The 22583-nt window shown below is 46.7% G+C and overlaps 1 protein-coding gene across 1 annotated transcript in view; it reads right to left on the bottom strand.

Annotated features, from left to right (window-relative positions):
• The window catches only part of LRP1B (LDL receptor related protein 1B), a 642156-nt gene that overhangs the window by 99619 nt on the left and 519954 nt on the right, over positions 1-22583 (bottom strand). Inside the window, exons 47-58 of the mRNA XM_054173601.1 lie at positions 19584-19712; positions 16057-16176; positions 14520-14633; positions 14173-14322; positions 11821-11943; positions 10024-10143; positions 8947-9075; positions 7877-7999; positions 6473-6613; positions 5796-5983; positions 4517-4700; positions 2194-2279 (exon numbers count right to left, since the gene is read on the bottom strand). Coding sequence (XP_054029576.1) covers positions 2194-2279; positions 4517-4700; positions 5796-5983; positions 6473-6613; positions 7877-7999; positions 8947-9075; positions 10024-10143; positions 11821-11943; positions 14173-14322; positions 14520-14633; positions 16057-16176; positions 19584-19712 — 1607 coding nt within the window. The remainder of the gene's footprint in view (positions 1-2193; positions 2280-4516; positions 4701-5795; positions 5984-6472; positions 6614-7876; positions 8000-8946; positions 9076-10023; positions 10144-11820; positions 11944-14172; positions 14323-14519; positions 14634-16056; positions 16177-19583; positions 19713-22583) is intronic.

The raw sequence follows: 22583 nt of genomic DNA, 5'->3' as shown, positions 1-22583 counted from the left end.
CAGCCATGCCCACAGGGAGTTGACAAAGCTCTGTCACTCATCCCTCTGCCACAAAACACTTTCCCTGCCTCTTGCTGCTGTTAGTAGAAAGGCACTAACTGAGAACTCCCTGCTCCAAACTCTTAACAGAGGAGACAAGTGAAGGAGTACCAAAGAGACTCCCACAACGTAGAGCATTCTAGACAAGGTCAGTAATTTGTCAAAACATAGCTTTGTATCTCCATATTCTGCCACACTGTAAAAGTTTAAGTACCCAGAGTAATAAAGAGAATTGGCTCCCTGCAGGGCTTTGCTTCCAAGTGTTTTATTTGGGGGAAGTTTAGTTCCAATATTTATCAGAACATCCACTGCAGGTAAAATTACTTCTGCACATCTGCAGCAGAGCTCCAGACAACATTTCTCTGTGTCACTTTTAAGCCCTGCCAGCATAATTCTTTGTCCCTTTATGTGCAAGGTACTTTTGGAGGGAGCTGGGAAGAGCTCAAAGGTCGTTAGCTGCATTAGTCTCTCATCTTACAGCCCTGGGCTTGTTCCTGTTACACACAGCGCCCTAGGCCGTGGTTTGCTCTGCCTCGGTGTCCCACTTTAAAAAGGGAGGCAAATATCCCCCAAAAGTGAGGAGGAACAGTGTGTGTCTCTCTCTTTGCTGTCTATGGAAACTCTAAGGATTTGATGGCAACAAGTGAAGGCAATGGAAGGCAAAGAACGTGAGAGACACCTCCAACAGCTGAGCTTGTGTATTTGGGGGGGGAAAGGGAAAAAAAGGAGGGAAAAGCTGGCACAGAACAGCTCAAAGACTGAATGAGCTCCTACTTCCAGCTGCTTTGCTCTGAGTTCCTATGAAGAGCTGTTAGAATGGCAAAGCACAGATCAAATACACAGAGAAGGGTGGCTTTGCTCTGGTATTTGCCTCCATCTGAGAGGTGTCTGAGACAGAGCCAATCCATGGGAGCATGAGAAGCACAAAAGCATGTCCTGGTGAGGAAGCCAGCCTGCCTGCTCTGCTGGTATAGCTGCTCCTGGCATTTGAGAGTCTGGCTGCTTTGCAACATGCTCTATTTGTAGGCTCACAGGCCAGGAGGCTCTACAGCAGAGGTGTTCATTAGCCTGGTGAATTAATATGGTATGGAGAGCACAGATTCTCTTCAATGGCTGCAGCTACCTGGGCTCTAATGCCCTGAAAAGGAGGCCCTTAAACGGGAGGCTGAGGAAGCTCTGAGATAATCTGTCAGCACCAACCATGAAGAGAATTTACTGTTGCTCCCCTCTTTCCACAGGCTGCCATTAACAGCTATACCAGCAAAAGAGGAGAGAGGCAGCGAGATGTAAATGAGAGGGCACTCAGAAGGATTCCAGAACAAACAGACTCCAACACAATGCTTGCTGTGCTTAAATAAAGTCAATGCTGAATGCAAGATGGTTAACTCTGTAATTACTGCTGTGGAGATCTCAGCACCTCTCTTGGGACAATAAGCTGCACAGCTTGCTGACACAAGAAGTCACACAAAGCCTCCTGATACTGGCTGGAAAGGTGTGACCTTCTAGTCCTGCTGCAATTGATTCATTAGTACTCCAGGAAATAGATGGTTTCATTAAACCAGGATTTGGAGCTCTAACCTATGGTAAGTAACTACACTTAGGTGAAGCATAGAAGCAGAGCAGAAACTGCTATGGGTGACAGCTCTGTATCGATTCTCTGGGGGAAGGTCTAAGTTTTGCAGCTTTTTCTTTTCACCTAAGGTTTTGGGAGATCATAATTTAGAGTCATTACTTAAAAAATAAACACAGACACAGCCCAAGATCTAAGTTCATGTAGGGTCATGCTGCAAATCTGGGGATTGTCTGCCTAAATCAAAACAAAGAGACAGGTCTGGGTTAGGACAGCAAGCAGCCCAAATAGAATGCATGGCCAAAGAGGGGGCCCCAGAGTATCTTGTGATGGAAGAGGATCCCAAACACAAGATGATTTGGGTTTGGTACATCAGAAGGACTGATGAAACAACTGCCTGAGCTGGAAGCATGTCGAGTTCAGAGCAGGGAGTCAATTTAAAACACCAGTGGAACCCTGGCGGTACCGCGGGGGTTGCGTGGCGCAGCCCAGGCCAATTGTGGGACGATGCCTCTAGGAAGGACCCAAAGAGTGGAGCTGCGAGCACGGTGCTGCGGTGGTGGTGGTGGTGGTGGTGGTTATACCTGTTTCAACAAAGTGTAGTTGGATCCATCAGTGCTAATTTTTCTTATTTCATGATGATCAGCCAGAATTAAGAAAGGTTCCTCATCTAAACCCCGGGAGAAAGAACACATTAGACTAGCGTTTCCGGTAAGTTATGGAAAAACCAGGAACACAATGCTGGGGTACAGATGGCAGGGGGGGGAATAAATGTTACATGCTCTGACCAATGGCATGGGGAAAGGAATATTGTAAAACAGTCAAATGTTCCAAGAGAGATCAATGATGCAGTATACAAAAAGAAAAACCAAACCATGACCAAAGCAATCAATTAGTAAAATCTTTCCATGGCATTCATTGCTTATTTATTGCCTTTGTATTATGGGCCCCATGCTGCATTTTGTCCTGATCTAATGCCAGAGGTTGAAGCTGAAATCTCTTCCATCCCACTAGCTTGCATTTCAACATTCCCTTTCAAACCATCACTGTTATCTGTACCAGCTGCAAGCCAAGCAAGTTTTGGCCATTGTTTCTTGAGACTGTAGCGCTCTGAATAGGGCAGGCATAAAAACCTCAGCTGTCTGGACAAACCTGCAACCTCTGATTCTCAACTCAAGCCAGAGCTGGCTTTTCTCTAGCCTAGTCTATCAGAAAATGCTCCTCCTGATAGCCATTCATGCCATGGCTTGGACACATCTCTGACACTGACAGAGGAAAAAACTAAATATGCTTTATTTTTACTAAGAAAACCCCCCCCCCCCCTAATAATAATGCAAAATATGCCAAAGGTTTGTAGCTACTGCTCATTGCATGCCCTGGAGTGCAGATGTGCTGCCAGCCTACTCTGCTCTCGTACTGAAGACACTGGACCTCCTTGCTTGCATTCGATGCTCAGCTGTTCCTAGACTCACAGAATAGGTTGGGTTGGAAGGGACCTTGAAGATCATCCAATTCCAACCAGGCTGCTCAAGGCCTCATCCAGCCTGGCCTTGAGCACCTCCAGGGAAGGGGCATCCACAGCCTCCCTGGGCAACCTGTTCCAGTGTCTCTCCACCCTCACTGCAAAGAGTTTCTTCCTGATCTCCAGTCTAAATCTGCCTTCCTCAAGCTGAAAGCCATTGCCTCTTGTCCTGTCAACACAAGCCACTGCAAAATCTCTTTCTCCAGCTTTTCTGTAGGCCTCCTGTAGGTATTGGAAGGTTTCCTAATCTCCAGTCTCAATCTGCCCTTCTCAAACTTCAATCCATTCCCTCTCACCCTATCACTACTGTCAAAAGTCCCTTCCCAGCTTTCTTGTAGCCCCCTTCAGGTTCTTAAACGACCCAAGGCATCCTCCTCAGCACCACCGTGGTGGTTCCTGGAGCATGGCTGCTATGCTCAGCTCTGTTGTGAAGGGGCCAAGGCAATTCATGCAAAAACATCAGCACGGGGACAACCGTTCACCTTGGCACCTCCTTGCAGCACAAGAGCATGAAGAGCTTTGTCCTGATGGCTTTTAACGTCTGCCACATTACAGCTCAATTAAACTGTGCTCTGTGGGGCTCCAGCTCCTTGAGTGATCTGTGGCTTCTAAGCACAGGAGTGCCTTGCAGGGCACAAAACAGGAGGAGAGCGAAAACCAGGTACTGCATTTCTGCCCTCTCCTGTGTTTCCTCTGATTACTCAGGGAAGCCTCTGAGGCAGCAAGATGAGGTAGGCAGAGCTTCCAGCCTTCCTGCCATTCAGAAAGAGAGTGGGGGTTGTTTCTTGCCTGTTGGCAGTTTGCTCTTCCTCTCACTGCTCTAGCGAATGCCACTCTCTGAAGCACAAATAAATGACTCCAGTGGCAGAGGCAGAGGGGTGAGGAAACAACCACCAGCTTCACTCTGCATTCTGTGCAATACTGAAGGGGATAACAGACTTGGCAATTCCTTTTATTTCTTCCTTTTCATACCAGGAAGCTTGAGATGCATTCTAATGTCCTGAAGCTGATGAGAGAAACCGGCAGAAGGCTCTTAAGACACCTACCATAAACATCCTGCCATCATGTGACTCAGAAGTAGGATTCACTGATTTATTTCCAACTCCCCTAATAGTTTTTCTAATCAAGTTACTAATTCAGTCTTTCATAACCCACTGCAGCTATTCACTACAAGTTATTTGAGTGAAATAGCTAATGATAAAACCAGAACTTCTCATTATGCTTAGGCATCACATTGCTCTTGCTTGCTGAAGGAGTGGTGTGCTTCACAGAGCACTGTTTGTATTGCACCAAAGGGCTAAGGAGTTGCACAAATTGGTTTGGATAGTGCTGTGGATTGGAAAAAAATTAAAAAGGGGCGGGGGGGGGAAAGAGAGAAGTGGTACCTGAAAGGGATTTGCAGCCATTGGGGTTATCAGGTTGTATCTCATAGCCATCTGCACACAGGCATTTATAGGTTCCATATGTATTGATGCACTGCTGGCTACAGGGAAAGCCAGAGGAACACTCATCAATATCCACACAGGTTTTGCCATCATCCTTCAGCAGGAATCCAGGCCAGCATTTGCACTGGGAAAGAAAGCCAAAGGCATTCATTTTGCATTAGTCATTGATTCTGTTTGTTATCTGAGGTACTTTCTTCCCATAATTTAGCATCACAACCTTGGTTCTGTGGTCTCAGCTCTCCCAGCGACATCTCAATTACGTTGCTGCCTGCACTGCTTACAGGCACACTCCCCAGTGCTGGGGTTCAGGAATTCCTGCTGTGGTTCTAAGAACCACTCCCTCCCAAACCACCCTGTAGGAATGAGTAGTTCTCTTCCCCTTCTTTAACTGAAGACAAATTAACACAGCTCCTCAAAAACATGGAAAGGACTTTGCCAGGAAAACAGTAATGGCCAAGCCCCCTGGGAGTGCTTTGTCTCCCCTTACACATTTGCTTTGTGGTAACTGTACAATTGTCACTGAGTTTTGATGCAGCACTGCTAACATCCAGAGTCCTGCATAATAAATAGCAGTGAGGATTCTTGAAGCCCATTTTATCGGGGCCTGCTGATCACCACAGCAAGCTCATCACATGCAACATGAATGGTGCAAAACACAGCTGGGTTGAGAGCTTTAGAAACAGGGGCGCTGCTTCATCAGTGGAAAACCACATTCCCTGCTGGATTCCCTTCCCTACTCTCTGCAGAGATGTGGCATGCTTTCTCCACAGCGATGCTGCTGCAGCAAGGCTCTGGCTCTACTTCACTTAGTCTCCAACTGCAGTCTTCAGCTCTCTAGTCAATGCCTCCCTGACAAGGACACGGACCTGCACCTAGGTCAGGCAATCCTAGATAACAGTCCAGGCTGGGGGATGATGGAATTGAGATCAGCCCTGCAGAACAGGCCTTAGGGGTGCTGGGTGTTCTGTATCCAGCAGCATGATTCACTGCATTTAAAGCATCCTGTGTTCTTTTCCATAGGGCCTGTACTGTGCTGCAGCAGGGCTTTGATACAGCAGGGCTCTTGGGCTTACTGAGAATAAAAGGTTTAATGTTCCTACTGTGGTAGGCGAGTTCCAACAGAACAAGGACGTGCAGCACACAGGGTTATTATTTTAGTCACAGAGTAGTTAGGAAAGAACTAAGACTTCACAATTCTGACACACATGTAATGATTCACCTTGTATCCAACAGGAAGATCCTGACAGTCCTGAGAACAGCCACTGACTTTCTTACTGAGGCACTCGTTAACGTGGCAGCTTTTCTCATCAGAGCCATCGCTGCAGTCCTCTTTGCCGTCACAGACCTCCCGCTGCGGAATGCACTTGCCATTCTTGCACATGAAAAAAGAGCTGTTACACGACTGCTCTGGAAAACAAAGAGCAGAACACAGGTCTGTTAGTGCCTTGGAATGGATTTGCTCGTGGACAGGCTGGCAACCTCTGCACGTGAGAGGAGAGACCCGTGTACAAGGGAACAGTCACTTCTTAGCGGCAGTGTTGGAACACTTTTTACCTTGCAGTGTCCGAGAGGCTATCGCTCCCTGGAAGCTGGTTGTGAATAGTTCACCTGTTTAGTTCTTCCTACAGATGTCTTCCCATACAGTTGAGAACCCACTGCACAAAATCTATTTCTACAGCTACCTTCTGCCCTAGGAAGTGGTGGCTTGAACTTGGTGAACTGAGGTTATGACTGCTCAGGATGACAACACATTCTCCTTGCAAGACACAAGGAATGTCCCCATGAGAGCCCTGGAGATTTAAGCTAGGAAGTTATACACCTGCCTCCCTACAACCCTAAACCTTTTCTCTGCCCAGAGGAAGGTCACACATGCCACTGAAAACATTAAACACCAACCTGAACTCCTGCACTTGGTGTTTATTGGTGCCTCATCAGAATGGTCTGGGCAGTCAAAGTCACCATCACACTGCCACTGGGAATTCAGCAGGCATCTGCCATCAGCACAGGTGAACTCCCCGGGACGACAGTGGCGATACCCTGCAGACACAACAACTGATGACCCCGTGCTTGGCTTCAGGCTCCTGACAGCAAAGTGTGCACACCCCAGGCAAGGTCAGCAACTGAACCTCTTGCCCCATGAAGAGATACAAAGCTTCCTGCATAGTGGGTTGAGAGTAGCTCCAAAGAAAGAGACTAGAGGTGTTGGTTGATGAGGAGCTCCCCAGGAGCCAGCAGTGCCCTCATGCAGCCCAGCAGGCAGCTGAGTGCTGGGCTGTGGCCAGAGGAGTGTGGGCAGCAGGGCAGGAGAGGGGATTCTGCCCCTGGACTCTGCTGAGACCTCATCTCCAATCCTGCCTCCAGTTCTGGTGTCCCCAGCAGGAGAAGGACACAGAGCTGCTGGAGTGAGCTCAGCTCACAAAGATGATGCAAGGGCTGGAGCAGCTCTGCTGTGAGCACAGGCTGAGGGAGCTGGGGCTGTGCAGCCTGGAGAGGAGAAGGCTCCAGGGGGACCTCAGAGCTGCCTGCCAGGACCTGAAGGGATCCTGCAGGAAGGCTGCAGAGGGACTTCTCCTGAGGGTGTCTAGAGGGAATGGTTTGAAGCTGAGGCAGAGCAGGGTTAGAGTGGAGCTGAGGAAGAAGTTGTTCAGCAGGAGGGTGCTGAGACTCTGGCCCAGGCTGCCCAGGGAGGCTGTGGCTGCCTCCTGCCTGGGGGTGCTGCAGGCCAGGCTGGATGAGGCCTTGAGCAGCTGAGTGTAGTTGAGAGGTGTCCCTGGGCACGATGGGGAGGATGAGAAGATGAATATAGGGCTGAATATTTCTGAGTATAACCTAGATCCACTGTACAGACATTCACAGAATAAAAGAAACCCTAAATTCATATGAATGGTGAAAATTAAACATTCACATATGGCTTTAGTGGATATAATTTAACTGCAGTGATAACCATTAGAGAGATGCTTCAGCAGGAGATACAAAGAAATGTGTCTAGACACAGAGACAAAGAAATATATGAAAAGATTTCCATAATGAATAAGAACTTCTAGGCTGTACATTTTTAAATGTTCTTTGCAATCAACTGTGAGTCACAACTCCAGCAAACCATTGGTCACTGTAGCTCCAGCCCTAAGTCAATGCCAAGATGTGTTCATTAATACATCATTTAAAAGTTAATATGAAATGAATTTTTAGGAAGCAAAGAGCCTTCTTTTTCACTGCTGACTTGAACCAGCAGGCCTTGCCAAAGGCCTCACAGCTAACAGTGTGCAAGGTTTCTGTTTCCTCTATCTTTGTTGTACTTGCCACATTCCAGGGATTCATCTGATCCATCTCCACAGTCATCGTCGTGGTCACAGACAAACTGCTTGGGAATGCAGACTTTGTTGTGGCACATGAACGTGTTCTCATCACAGGTGTTATTGGGAGCTGAGGGAAAGACAGGAGGTAAAACCACATGGAGCTGAGAACAGGAAGAAATGCAGCCAGGTGCTGGCAGAAAGGTGAAATCAGAAGCGGTCTGAGTGGAACCAATGGGAATATTGTAACTTCTGAGTCATGCAAAGAGCACCACACGACTCCAGAGCAGGGAAAGCTGCTGATCACCACAGAAACAGCTACAGAAGTAAGGATAACTAAACCAGTGCAAGACAGAAGGGCTTCAGGAGTTGATGCTGTCTACAACTCACCTAAAGTCTGACTCTGAGTAAAGGAACACTTGTGAAGTGCAGATGTCCTTCCTATGTTAGTCTGCTCCTGGACAGCAGCTCTGTAAAATCCATGACTATGACTCAGTCTAGCAATGGCAAGTGACAGAACATGCCCTGAGTGGACAGGACACACTGCAGTATTTTTGACCTATGCCATTTCATACACAATAATAAACCAACCCCCAGGGAAACTGCTACTGAACCCCTGACACTCCTGGTGGAAATGGATCTGAGAAGACTGGGAGCAAGAGTTTGTAGGGGAGAGATGGCAAGCTGTGAACAGTTAGCCAGAACACACTGCAGACAGAACTGCATTGAGGCACAGGCTCCCTGCCACACAGCAGCACTGGCAATAACCTGCTCACTGCATTAGAGCCCATGCTGTACCATGTCTGGGACATGGCACACACACACTGACCCTCAGCTGCTCTGCCTCAGGATGCCTCAACCAAAGCTGGAGCTCTCAGGTGACTGAAACACAGAAGGATGCTCCTGTGCATGCTCACGTGGGGTCCATCAACTTTGCTTACAATCCTGACAGGGTAAAGATGGCACCACAGACACACACGTGGCAGGCATGGCACCACCCACACAAACAGCATCTGGCAGTGGTGAAGCAGCAGCACCAAGCAAGCAGCTCCAGGCATGGTCAAGACCCAAACGTACCACAGCCTGCCGTCGCCAGCTCGTCGCTCCCGTCGGGGCAGTCTCTTTCACCATCACACAGCCAGTGCTGGGGGACACAGGCGTGGGAGCCCAAGCAGCTGAAAGTGTCTGCTGCACAGGTCACTGAACCTGAAAAAACATGGCATGTGAGGCTTGAACATCTTCTCACTTGATCTGTATCTTTTCTTCAGGCAATGGGTAATGACTGAAGAAGGGGAGGGGTATTTTAATACCAAACAGGGAGATTTTGCTCTGCACAGTATGCTGAATGTGCTGCCCAGCACTGCTCCACAGGCAAATTCGGACAGTCTGCAGTTTCTTCTATTCATAGAAGCCTAGAATGGCTCAGGTTGGCTCAAAGGACCTCACAGTTCATCTCCTCCAACCTCCCCACCATGCCCAGGGACACCTCTCAACTACACTCAGCTGCTCAGGGCCTCATCCAGCCTGGCCTGCAACACCCCCAGGCAGGAGGCAGCCACAGCCTCCCTGGGCAGCCTGGGCCAGAGTCTCAGCACCCTCCTGCTGAACAACTTCTTCCTCAGCTCCACTCTAACCCTGCTCTGCCTCAGCTTCAAACCATTCCCCCTTGCACTGTCTCTAGACATCCTCTGCAGCCTTCCTGTAGCATCCCTTCAAGGAAGACAGCTCTGAGGTCCCCCTGGAGCCTTCTCCAGGCTTAACACCTCCAGCTCTGTCAGTCTGTCCTCACAGCAGAGGTGCTCCAGCCCTTGGATCATCAAACACCTAACACAGTACTACATCTAACACTGAAAGATAAACCACAAAAGGTGGTACAGGGATTTTAACTCCAGGATGAGAACTGGAGAAGAGTTTGGTTCTCCTTTTGCTCATGCTGGTACAGCATTCACATCCCCAGTGTCAGACTACAAACAGATCACAAAGCCACCATAAAAAAGGTATCTGTCTGGGGGAGGCTATTCTCTGATATCCTATCCTTAGAGCTCTGGTTTTTCCCTTTCTACCACCTGCTTGGATCATTTGGTCCCACTCTGACAGAGACCACATTTTCAGTATGGAACTGACACAATACAGAACTGGAATGGTTCTACTTACCACAGACAGCATCACTCTCATCTAAGCCATCTCCACAGTCATCCTCACCATCACAAGTCCATTGCTTAGAGATGCACTTGTTTGCAGAGCAAGCAAATTGATTCCAGGAGCAAGAGGAATCTAGGAATGACAGCAGCCACTGCATTTGTTAGGGTCACAACAGTGCTTCTGGCAACCTCCACACTGCTCCTTACTGCCCTCCCAATTTCAGTGCCTTAAAAGAGGTTTCATAATCCTAATCTGGGTCCTCAGCAGGTTACCAGTTTGTCTAAGAGCTTGCATTCACCAAGGCATTGATGAAGATCATTCAACGGAGGGATGGTAAAACATTCAAACCACTTGCAGCTCAATGTTTAAGACACTTTGCTAGTGAGATAAGGACACACACTTTAGAAACAGAAGTGTGCTTTGTGTATTGCACATTATATTATCCTATGATCTATGTTATATTGCAATGTAACACCTTCTAATATATTAGAACACCATTGAACTGCTTTATTTTGGTAGGAGGGCAGAGATGGCAGTCCACATTTGCCAGTACAGCCTCCTTCTTCATATTGCAGTGCTTAAACCCAGTGTAATAAACTCTGGAAGGGTAACCTCAATGGATGTGGTCAGCACAAAACCTTCTGATTGCCACAGTGCACAGCAGCTCCTAATTTTGAAGTTATAAGATGTATCTATAAAATGTAAACTGCAAAGCAAATAGGAAATCATATTAGTAGAAGCTGGACTGTGAAGTGCATAACTGTCAGGCCCTTGTAGTGAGGAGCAAAAACCACCACAAGAATACACAAATGTCAGGGTTTATTACCATAGGCAACAGGAAAACTTGCTGCTGCTTTTTGCTCTCTTCCTACAGTTTCATTACAGAACTAATCCATTCAGCTAATACAGAGCAACTGGAAGTTAAAAGGCCAACTCTCACTGTGAGCCAAACCATCTGATTGCTCCTCAGGTGGAGTTTAGGAACCTTACAAGATCTGAGTGAGAACAGGCCTGTAACCTGGTTCTCACTTCATATTGTACTTTATTCACATTACTTTTGTTGTTACTGCAAAGAATTACACCTGGCTTAGATCATAGAATCAGTAAGGTTGGAAAAGACCTCAAAGATCATCAAGTCCAACCTGTCACCCAACACCTCCTGACAACTAAACCATGGCACCAAGTGCCACATCCAATCCCCTCTTGAACACCTCCAGGGATGGTGACTCCACCACCTCCCTGGGCAGCCCATTCCAGTGGCTAACAACTCTCTTTGTGAAGAACTTTCTCCTCACCTTGAGCCTAAACCTCCCCTGTCACAGCTTGAGACTGTGTCCTCATAAAGGTGCATTTTGGTTACTTCTTTTGGGGTCAAGATACTGCTGTGATCTGGTGATGTCTATACAACTGACTTCATGGGGAAATGTGAAGGATTAATGAAATGTTAAACATTAAAGCAACAGAGAAGTCAGGCTGGATGAGGCCCTGTGCACCATGGTCTATGGGGAGGTATCCCTGCCCACTGCAGGGAGTTGGAACTGGATGAGCTTTATGGTCCCTTCCAACCCAATCAATTCTTCTTCTCCTTCTATATGTTTAGAACAGAATTTTGGCAGAGCTTTCATTCTGTCATGAAATAGGGGTTATGATATTGGCAGCATGAAGTATTAGAGAGATGAATCTGAAAATATAGGATTAGTGACCTTTTTGTATGGCTCTAGATTCAGCCTCTGAGCTCTCAGTGCACAGCTCTGTCTGTTTGCAAAGTGATCAGTGATTAGAGAAACACAAACAAGAGAAGATGCTCACCACAGTGCAGCTCATCCACTCCATCCTCACAGTCTTTCTGCCCATCACAAAGCCAGGTGGTCAGAATACATCTTCCACTAGGACAACCAAAATAATTTTCTTCACATGTGGGTTTGTTTTGAACTGTGATAAAATAAAGAATGTAATGTAAAATGGTCTCTACTACTATGATTAGGAGCCTAATACATTTCTGCTAGGGTTCTGAGCACTAATGGACAACAAAGTGTTTATGTCTCAAAATGGGGGAAAAAATAATTAAAAAGAAGAGCTACATATTTAATTGTGCTCATGCAAATTGGAGAAGAGTGACTCCCAGGTAGTTTGGGGAGCTGCAATGCTTCATTCGTGAATCAGAGCACCGCTTCAGACTGAACTCACAGAGGCTAGAGAGGAAAGTTGTTCACTTGACAGGTCAGCACTGCTGGCTGGGGCACATCAGCTGACAAATTTGCCTTTCTGCTTTGGCTGCCATCCTCTACAAGATCACTTAATTGTGGCAGTGTTTGTGTCACACTCACTGAGATGAGCTACAAACCTGATGCATGCACTGACTAACTGGAGCTACACCACTGAGGTTGGAGCCAGAGGTTTAGCCTCGACCACAAACTAAGAAGTTCCTCCTTGCCTCTTTCCTTTGTTGAGCGTGAAAGCCAGCCAGGAGTTCACTTTTGTGAATGCTCAGACAGCAGAGGGGAGGGAGGGAGGCAAGCATAGCATGCATTTAGTTTCATGATGGCAGCACAAGGACGAGGCTAAGGAGCGGCACAGGCTCTTTACAAAATCACAAGCGCACTCTTTGCCTGGGATAACCCAAGGGATTCATCTTAGCTCCAAGCACTGGAGATGACTGAAGCTCTCTGCCAAGATTTCTCTTACTCCCTCAGTGCTTTAGGATTAGTGACCCTGGTTTAGGTTCCCCTCCCCCACTGCCTGTCTCTCAAAAAGCACGTTACAATTATCATATTTATGGCTTCTACAGCTCTGTGAATAGAAAAAGAAGAAGAAAGAGAGAGATGGGACATCTGTGATGGCTGGGTGGCTATTAAAGATTAAGTACAGCCACTGCTAAATGAATTCTTGCCTTAATTTTCTGTAAGAACAATGGCACTGAACAAAGCCTGCTAACAGGAGAGCTCATATTCAGAACAGAAACAACACTCAGAAACTTAATGTGCCAAAGCTGGTCAGTTCTGAATGAAATGGCAAAGGAAATCACACGTAGGCTGGACTGGAATGGAATTGCTTCTGAGCAAAGGGAGGAAGGATCCAGGCAATTAGTCACACATTAAAATGATGGAACTTTCTGGCACACATAGAACAAAGCAGCACAAATAAATGAGCACTAGCATAAAATGCAACATTAGTTTACTTCTGCAACATTAGTTTACTGAGGCTAGAGCACACTGCCCTCAGAATCTCCTTTGGTGTGGAATAAAGCCCCTACAGACAGAGGAAATGAAAGCTAAGCTCCTGGGAGCTCAGTGAAGGGTTGTGGACAGGAAAGTCTAAGGAATTACCAGATGAGCTGGAGAACATGGAGATTAGAACAGAAACTGTCATTTAACATGCATCTGTCTTAAAGGAAGGAGGAAAGTTCTTAGCTTTGGGTTAAAGGTGCTGAAGTGAAAGGTTCCTTTTGGGTGCTGGCACTATTTTAATCAATGAAGTCGACACAAAATCCAGGAGAATGCTGAGAGAAGCTTCTGGTGACACAGAGGGATCACCACACAGAACTCCAGAATAGCCAGCTCAGGGAACCAGAAAATGACCTTGGAGATCACCTCTAAGCAAAAAGCTCTAGGCAAAAACTGCAGGGCATTTAACCACAAAGTTAAGAGGCTGATTTTTACAAATTAGCAACAGTTAATTATTAGCAAATGTTAATTGTTACTAAACACTAATTCTTAGAGGACAGAGGCAGGTGTTAGTCACAGGACAATTAGAGTCTGGCATGAGTCAATTACCAAAGCAAACAGGAAAACAAATTGCAATGTATTTGCCATGAGAGAAGGCCAAAGTAAGGGTTAATGTACTGTACTAATGACTAATGTTTTGCTTAAACACAAACACTTCATGGCAGCCCTAACCTGGAGGCAGGAGAAAGCTGGGCTGGCTAGCTAACAGAGCCCTTTCTGCCGGTAATAGTAATTGTAATCATTTACATAATTTAATGAAACACAAAAGAGAGGCTGGTGAAAACAACAGCATTCAGCACTCTGTGCTAAATAAAACAATATTGACTGAATAAACATTTTGCAATGCAAAATAGCAAAAACAAACAAACAAAAGGACCAGGAATAGAGGAATCTGCTTTTCCAAAGGGCCAGTGATTTCCCACTCCTTGGCAGTTACCTGGGCATCTCAGCTCATCTGTGTAGTCACCACAGTCATTAGATCCATCACACAACCACTCTGGCAGTATGCAAAGGGAGGTTGAGTTGCAGCTAATGAATCCTGAAGACTTGATCCCAAGCTTGTAGAAGTAAGCACAGTTTGTGTTATCTGGGAAGAGACAGCGAATGAGTAGTTGACACCTAGCACACACCCAGAGCCCTATGCTTTAACTTGCAGGTTTAGCCTGAGCTTGCTCAGAGCAGGCAGCTGCTGGTATCCAGCTAGTAATGGCTAGGAAATAACTGCTGTATGGGGAGGAACAATCATGGAACAGATGCCATGATGAGGTACAACCACCAGCTTACTGCAGTTCTTTTCATCTGAAGCATCTGCACAATCAATGATCTGGTTGCACCGAGCTGATTTTCCGACGCACATCCCATCTGCGCAGCGGAATTCCGTCGAGGCACACGTTGAATCTATAATATATGGGGAGAAAAGATGTAAATCAGGGTACTAAAAACACACTCTGGATGCATATTACATCTATTTCATGTTTAAAACTCCTACCTTTTAGAGTGAGGCATTCAGAGCACACAGAACACACTCCATAGCTAACCGTTCAGCAGAAATACAAGGCATAATAAACTCAAACAACACAAGTTTCTAATGTTCGAATTTGTCTGTTGAGCCTAAAAGTCTCCCTCTGGATGAGTCAATTCAATTAGAGATCATTTCCACACGAGGGAGGAAGCAGCATTTTCAGGACCATCCATGAATCTCTTTGATTTCTTTCATATAATACCAGGTTGGAGTTTTTGCCTGGATGCTTTTCTCTCCACTCACATTCAGCTAAATGATTAAAAACTATGCAGTGCTTTCAAAACAACTGAAAATGCTCCTTACTACAGCTACATATGTTTTAGCTGCACACTGTGGAATAATTTCCCCTCCAGTCTCCCTGAATTACAACTAAGGATTTGTGTTGTCTGCTGGCTAGTATTTATTCACTGCCTGCTGCAAGGATATAAATATTCATGGTTTAAGACACAAACCCGATTCTGATATAAAAAGGCAAACGATTCCAGGAAGTTTTGCAAGGGACACAGGCACTGCCATGCATCTGAGAAGCAAAGAAATAGAACAGTAGCTGCTTCAAAGGAGAAATTAGCAGCAGATGCAGAGGAGAAATCACCCATTGCCAACCTTTTGTCTGCAGTGAAGGTACTTTCGCACTTAATACTTCAGACAAAAAAAGCGAACAGCTACTGTATTCAGTCTGGAGAGGAGAAGGCTCTGAGGAGACCTTCTTGTGGCCTTCCAGTGTCTGAAGGGGGCTACAAGAAAGCTGGGGAAGGACTTTTTAGGCTGACAGGGAGTGATAGGACTGGGGGGGGATGGAGCAAAACTAGAAATGGGTAGATTCAGATTGGATGTTAAGTTGTTGTTCCCCATGAGGGTGGTGAGAGACCTGCACAGGTTGCCCAGGGAGGTGGTGGAAGCCTCATCCCTGGAGGTGTTTGCAGCCAGGCTGGATGTGGCTGTGAGCAACCTGCTGCGGTGTGAGGTGTCCCTGGCTATGGCAGGGGGGTTGGAACTGGCTGAGCCTTGCAGTCCCATCCAGCCTTAACAATTCTATGATGTGTTTGCCACAGCTATTTGCATTTCTATTTACCATAGCCAAAACCACTGGGCACTGCAGGTGTAACCCAAAATCAGGCTTCAGCTCACTCCCAAACTATGTTTTCCAAAAAGCATCAGTGTGAACCTGCTTGGCATTCGGTTCTAGCAAAACCAAATCATCCTGACAAAGTTTGATGCATTTGCTAGCTACTTCTATTTACACACAGAGGATTCACACAGAGATATTCTGAAATCACCCAGGAGGCAACTGTCCCTTACCTTTGCAGTCAAATTCATCAGAGTTGTCACCACAGTCATTGGCACCGTCACAGACTCTGCTGCTGGACACACAGCGGCGATTGGAGCAGGGCTTGAAGCCCTTCCGGCAGCCTCTGTTTTCTGCAGAGTTAAGCACAAGGTCATCCTTTCCCCCTGCTCCTTGAGAGAGAAGCACAACCACCTTACATTGACACCAGGCAGATGCTCCAGAAAAACCTTTTAAATGGAAATGCCTTCAGAGCTACAGGAAAAACTTCATTTATTGTCTGGCAGAAGAAGCTGGACTGACAGACAGATCAAGGATGAAAACAAACAAGCACGAAGAGAAAGAACAAAAGACAGACAAAAGACATTAAAAAGGAAAGGCTAATTCCTAGTTCTCACTATCATAGAATCACAGCATGCCTTAGGCTGGAAGGGGCCTCAGATCATCTGCTCCAACCTCCCCACCATGCCCAGGGACACCTCTCAACTACACTCAGCTGCTCAGGGCCTCATCCAGCCTGGCCTGCAGCACCCCCAGGCAGGAGGCAGCCACAGCCTCCCTGGGCAGCCTGTGCCAGAGTCTCAGCAGCCTCCTGCTGAACAACTTCTTCCTCAGCTCCACTCTAACCCTGCTCTGGCTCAGCTTCCAACCATTCCCCCTTGGCCTGTCTCTAGACACCCTCAGGAGAAGTCCCTCTGCAACCTGCTCTAGTGACTGCAGGAGGGTTAGAACCAGATGACCTTTGGAGGTCCCTTCCAACCCAGACCATTCTATGATTTTATGACTGATGAATTGCAGAAGTCAGGACACTAGAACAAATCAGTCCTGTTCACTGGGTTAGTTAATCAATGCTATTGAGTCCAGCATCTTGTACTTGATCAGATGGAGGAACCAACATTCTGTGTATGACACAACCCCAGCTCCTCCTCCTTTTCCAACAGCTCATTGTGGTTGTTGTATGTCAGGCAGCACACAGCAGTTAATGTAACATCCTTCACAAAATTAGGCAGCAGCTCCATGGACAGGCAGGTGCTGGATCCTGCATTTGTACTGTTTTCAATATGTGGAATGCAGTAGAAAAGACTTTTAGCAGCTCAGTAAACCTCAGGCTACTGACAGAAGGAAACTGGCCTGCAAGGACAGCACAAAGGATTTTGTGACTCTTCACCAGCTACAACTTTCTTATTTGTTCCCAGATGACTTTCTCTCTGTTTCTTCAAGCCACCCTCCTGTCCTAAAGAAACTGCATGGAACCTCAGTGTTTCTCTTGTTAAGTGTGATTGAAAGAAACGACTAAAAGGAATGGCAATTAATGCACATGAAACCCGAGCTGAGTGGCTTTCCTGGTGCTGTGCTTGACTTGTGTGTGTGCTTTTGTTTTGTTCTCACATTTAAGCCCTTCCTATGCCTAATCACTGTGCACACACACATCTATCAACACTCAGTAAGGGAACCTAAGGGGGAATTCACAGACATCAGTCATTTGCCTTTCCATGCTTTGAAGCAGCTGCTTGTACTTCAAGGGCCTTTCCCACCGAGCAGCAAGCAGTGTTTTGTGTATTACAGATTCTTATTTCCTTGTCTGCTGTGTTATCTTCTCACAGATTGCAATAACCCAACCTCCTTAGTCATCACCATGTAGATGGGCTGATGGAAGGTTACTGTTAGTTTTACATGACATGATCAAAGCAGTTATCACACAGAAGGCTGAAAGCTAACGGGCCATAAATTGAAGATGAAAGAAGAAGAAGAAGAAATGGCATAGTATCAGCTGCTGCTCTCAGATTGTCCATGCTCATTTATTTTAAAGGAATAAAAAAGAAGAAGATTATTCTGTTTCTTTTTTTGTTTTCAGGACCAGCCTCGGCTATTAAAGTGTTAGAAGCGAACTGCAGGAATTAAAGCAGAGATGTTGCCCAAAACCATAGTGCTGGCAGGCATAAACATGCTGGGTGGGTTGGAATTGTTCCCATGGGGAACAGAAGAGGAGTCGAGGCTGTGCCACAGATGAACAGGACAAGAGAGAGACACACAGCCAAGGGGGCTTCCCCTGGGTGGTGGGCTTGAGGTTAACCCCCAGCTAACTGGAAATAAAGGTTTATCAGTATCTGAGGGCTGGGGGTCAAGAGGCAGGGGACAGGCTCTGCTCAGTTGCACCCTGGGACAGGACAAGAGGCAATGGATATAAACTCCAGCACAGGAAGTTCCACCTCAACATGGGGAGGAACTTCTTCACTGTGAGGCTCACAGAGCCCTGGAGCAGGCTGCCCAGAGAGGTTGTGGAGTCTCCTTCTCTGGAGCCTTTCCAGACCCATCTGGATGTGTTCCTGTGTGACCTGTGCTGGATTCTCTGGTCCTGCTCTGGCAGGGAGCTTGGACTGGAAAATCTCCAGAGGTTCCTTCCAACCCCTAACATCCTGTGAGCCTGTGAAATTACCCCCAGAGTAAATTCCACCCTCCCCCCCCAAAAACCCAACCAACCACCACCACCCAACAAACTCAGAACTCAGAAGCAAAATGAAAGGTATATTTACAAAAGGGAAGCTAAACTCTAGAAGTACAAAATGCAATGACTATGTGTAAAATGGATTGACATACATTTACAACTCAGCAATCAGAAGTTCCCCCTTGGGCAGTCCATTAGCAACACCCTCCCATCCCTCCCTTCCCAGTCAGAACAGATGATCCCAGCAAGGTCACAGACAGAGAAGTTGCAAGCAGAAGTGACAGACGAAGAAAGAACTCTGTGTGCAACCAAGAATGAGCTATTCAGTGAAGGAAGGGCATGATACATACCTGTCAGTTGTTACTGTTCTCTGTCCAATGGGAGTTTATTTACCTTTGATACTCTAAGTCTGTGGGGAATCCCCACTTAGGAACTAGGCTAAAGCTCTGTCTTTGAACCATGACACTGTGCAGGACACAGGAATTCACTAGGGTGACTCAATGATTTCAACAGCAGTGCTCTAGAAACTGCAGCAGGCAAACCATGGAAAACCTGGTAGTGATTCATGTAGAGCTTATCAGTGCAAAAAAACCCCAGGTAGGGCTAGAATCCATTGGGGAAAACCATGAAAGTAACAAGCAGACACCCTCGAGTCTGATTTGTTGCAAGCTGCAGATGGATTGGTGTGCAGAATGCTGATATTTTGGACCTGAACAGTCATAACCAAAGAAAATCTTATCAAATATGGGAAGCTACATCAGCTACATTAAACCTGAAAATGCTCCAGTTTTCATCTCTGGGTAAGCATCTGGATGTCTGTTTCCTTTTGTTTCAGAGACAGAAAATGAGATTTGAGATGCTTTCAGCAAATGTGTCAGCTGAAACAGGAAGTTTGCAAGGAAAACCTCTTCAGGTACGAGCAGCTCTGTACACACTGTGTCAAGGTTTGTTCTGAGTGCAAGCTGGCATCCTCTTCTTGAGCAGCTTTGTGAGCAGTTGGTACGGACAAGCAGGGAAGCCACCAACATGGGGAAGCAATATGAGCATGCAGGACCCAAAGAAAGATGTGAAGGTGAAGCCTCTAGAAACACTTACCACAGTAGAACAGCTTCTCATCAGACTTGTCCTTACAATGAGCAATGCCATCACAGGTCAGCTGGTAGTCAATGCACTCACCATTGCCACACTCAAACTCAGAGTAGATGTTGCAAGTGGAGTTTTTAGCTACAAACAAGAGACATTGACATGCAATTTTTAATAGCTTTTACAGCAAGTGAAAATGAGAAAGATGCTGGCTGCATTTGCAGTATCTCCTGCACAGGTCTGGGAAAATGAAGAACAAACACTAAATAAATAAATAAGCAAATACAGCCCAGCACCATGGCATCAAAGCTTAAAAGCATTTACAGGGGTGGCCTGCAGCAGTGGGGACAGATCCCTAAACAGCAAACAACTGTCAGCAATTTCCTGCTGGGGTGAATCGCATGGCAAGGGAGACTCAGTAAAAGACAAACACGCAGCCAAATGTCCACACTGGATCATGTAGCAAAGCAACCTAAAGACTGGGCTAAGGGCAGGGAGTTTGACAAGATGATGGCTTTGTAGCTCCTGTGCTCAGCTGTCCTGTCCCCACACTGTCAATCTCCACAGCCCCCACCTTGTATGCAACCATTTCTTCATCGAATCCTGGAATGGCTCAGGCTGGAGGGGAGCTCAGAGCTCATCTGCTCCAGCCTCCCCACCATGCCCAGGGACACCTCTCAACTACACTCAGCTGCTCAAGGCCTCATCCAGCCTGGCCTGCAACACCCCCAGGCAGGAGGCAGCCACAGCCTCCCTGGGCAGCCTGGGCCAGAGTCTCAGCACCCTCCTGCTGAACAACTTCTTCCTCAGCTCCACTCTAACCCTGCTCTGCCTCAGCTTCCAACCATTCCCCCTTGGCCTGTCTCCAGACACCCTCAGGAGAAGTCCCTCTGCAGCCTTCCTGCAGGATCCCTTCAGCTCTAAGGTCCCCCCAGAATCTTCTCTTACTGTTTAAAAAAACCTTCTTCAACCAAGGAGGAGGGAGCTGGGGCTGCTCAGTTTAGAAAAGAGGAGGCTGAGGGGGGACCTCATTGCTGTCTGCAACTGCCTGAAAGGAGGTTGTGGAGAGGTTGGTGCTGGTCTCTTCTCCCAGGTAATTAGTGACAGAAGAAGAGGGAATGGCCCCAAGCTGCCCCTGGGGAGGTTCAGAGTGGACAGTAGGAAAGCTGCCTGGCTGCACAGTGTGTGCACAGGCACCAGCACCAACTGGTAAAGACACAGCCTGACACCCAGGGATGGAAACCTGATGTACTTATTTCATTACTCACCAAAAATAATTGGTAGACCTGTAATTATTTTGTGGCTCTGGTTTCTCACAGTGGATGTCTCGTCTATTAATTTAGAGGAGAACAAACGTCCACTCACAGTTTTTCCTTCTGCTGTCTCTTGCATATAGATTTATCGATTAGTTCAGTTGGAAACTGAAACCCAAACAAGCAAGCAACCAAACACTGCAAAACTGACACAGAATCATTTGGTCACAAACTTCATGACAGCAAATATATTTGCTTCATGTCTATGGTTCTAAATAAAAGATAAAACTTGAGAGAGAGAAGGGGACAGGACAACCCAAGAGGAACAGCTGGGAAATGAGGCCTAATTACTGTGGGTTCTTTTCTTGTTTCCCTTGTCATTACAGTACAGATTCAGGAAGAAACAAAGGCTGGTTTTAAATGCTGGAGAAAGGAAGGCTCTAGGGAGACCTTAGAGCAGCCTTCCACTACCTAAAGGGGGCCTACAAGAAAGCTGGAGAAAGATTTTGCAGTGGCTTGTATTGATAAGACAAGAGACAATGGCTTTAAGCTTGAGGGAGGCAGATTTAGACTGGAGATCAGGAAGAAACTCTTTGCAGTGAGGGTGGAGAGACACTGGCACAGGTTGCCCAGGGAGGCTGTGGATGCCCCTTCCCTGGAGGTGTTCAAGGCCAGGTTGGATGAGGCCTTGAGCAACCTGGGCTGGTGGGAGGTGTCCCTGCCCATAGCAGGGGGTTGGAACTGGATGATCTCAAAGGTCCCTCCCACCCCAAACCACTCTGTGCATCTATGAATGCAAAAGTTAGGCCACCATAAATTGAAACCATTTCTTGATCTGACTCAAACATGCAGCAAAATACAAAAGAAGTGCTAAAAGAGAATACAGTGAGACTGGAGAAGGTGAGAGCTGACCTTGAATATGATTTATACAGCACTTCAAATTGGAATCAAGTTTATTGCAGCAATCATTTTTCTCTCTTCCCCTCCCCCCCCCATTTTTTTAGCATTGTAAGAACCTAGCTCATAGGAGAAGTCATCTGAATTACATTTGCAGTTCATCTTGTTCAGCATCTCAGCCTGCAGCCCTTAGAGAAAGATGAGTTGAAAGTAAAAACCAGAAATGTATCTATGTAAAACACCGTGTGCCCCCAGCCAAAGGCTGGCTGGCAGTGCTACAGAGGCAGCCTCAAGCCCCAGCTTACACAAACAAAGCAATTCAGTGCCTTGTGAGACCACTTCTGTGATGAGAAATAAGCAGCCTGGGCAGCCTGATTACCCACACAATAATTCAACCCCCTTCTGAATTTGATTGAAGCTTTTTCTCAAGGATCTTGGTTGTCAGTGAGTGGCACAGCCTGATGACCCTTCAGAAGGACAGCTAATTCCTCTTCTCAGCTGGAATTGCTAACTTTTAATGCTATTGAGCATCCTCTCCAACTCTGCCACGAAGAAGCTTCTGGTCTTGCAGCTAAACTAGAGCCTGTCTTGTTCTCACCCTCCCTGTGCCAGCCGAGCTCAATGTTTCATATGCAAACTTCCTTCTGTTTCAACTAAGACCCCAGATCAACATTGCCTGCAGACGTTCCACATCCTCACTCAGAAGATGGAGTCTTGCATCATGCTCTAGATGAAGATTTGAACACAGCTTTACCTAATAGCAATGGTAAGAGGGGCAATGACTTTGGGAAAGATGAATGCTGTGGAATTTTGTATGATAAAATATTGGACCAGTGAATTTATCTGCTGAAGAACTCAGCTG

The sequence above is a fragment of the Dryobates pubescens genome, chromosome 2 (genome assembly GCF_014839835.1).
Source record: "Dryobates pubescens isolate bDryPub1 chromosome 2, bDryPub1.pri, whole genome shotgun sequence".
NCBI lineage: Eukaryota > Metazoa > Chordata > Aves > Piciformes > Picidae > Dryobates > Dryobates pubescens.
The sequence above is the reverse complement of the archived record's forward strand: the minus strand, read 5'-3'. Positions and strand labels throughout refer to the sequence as shown.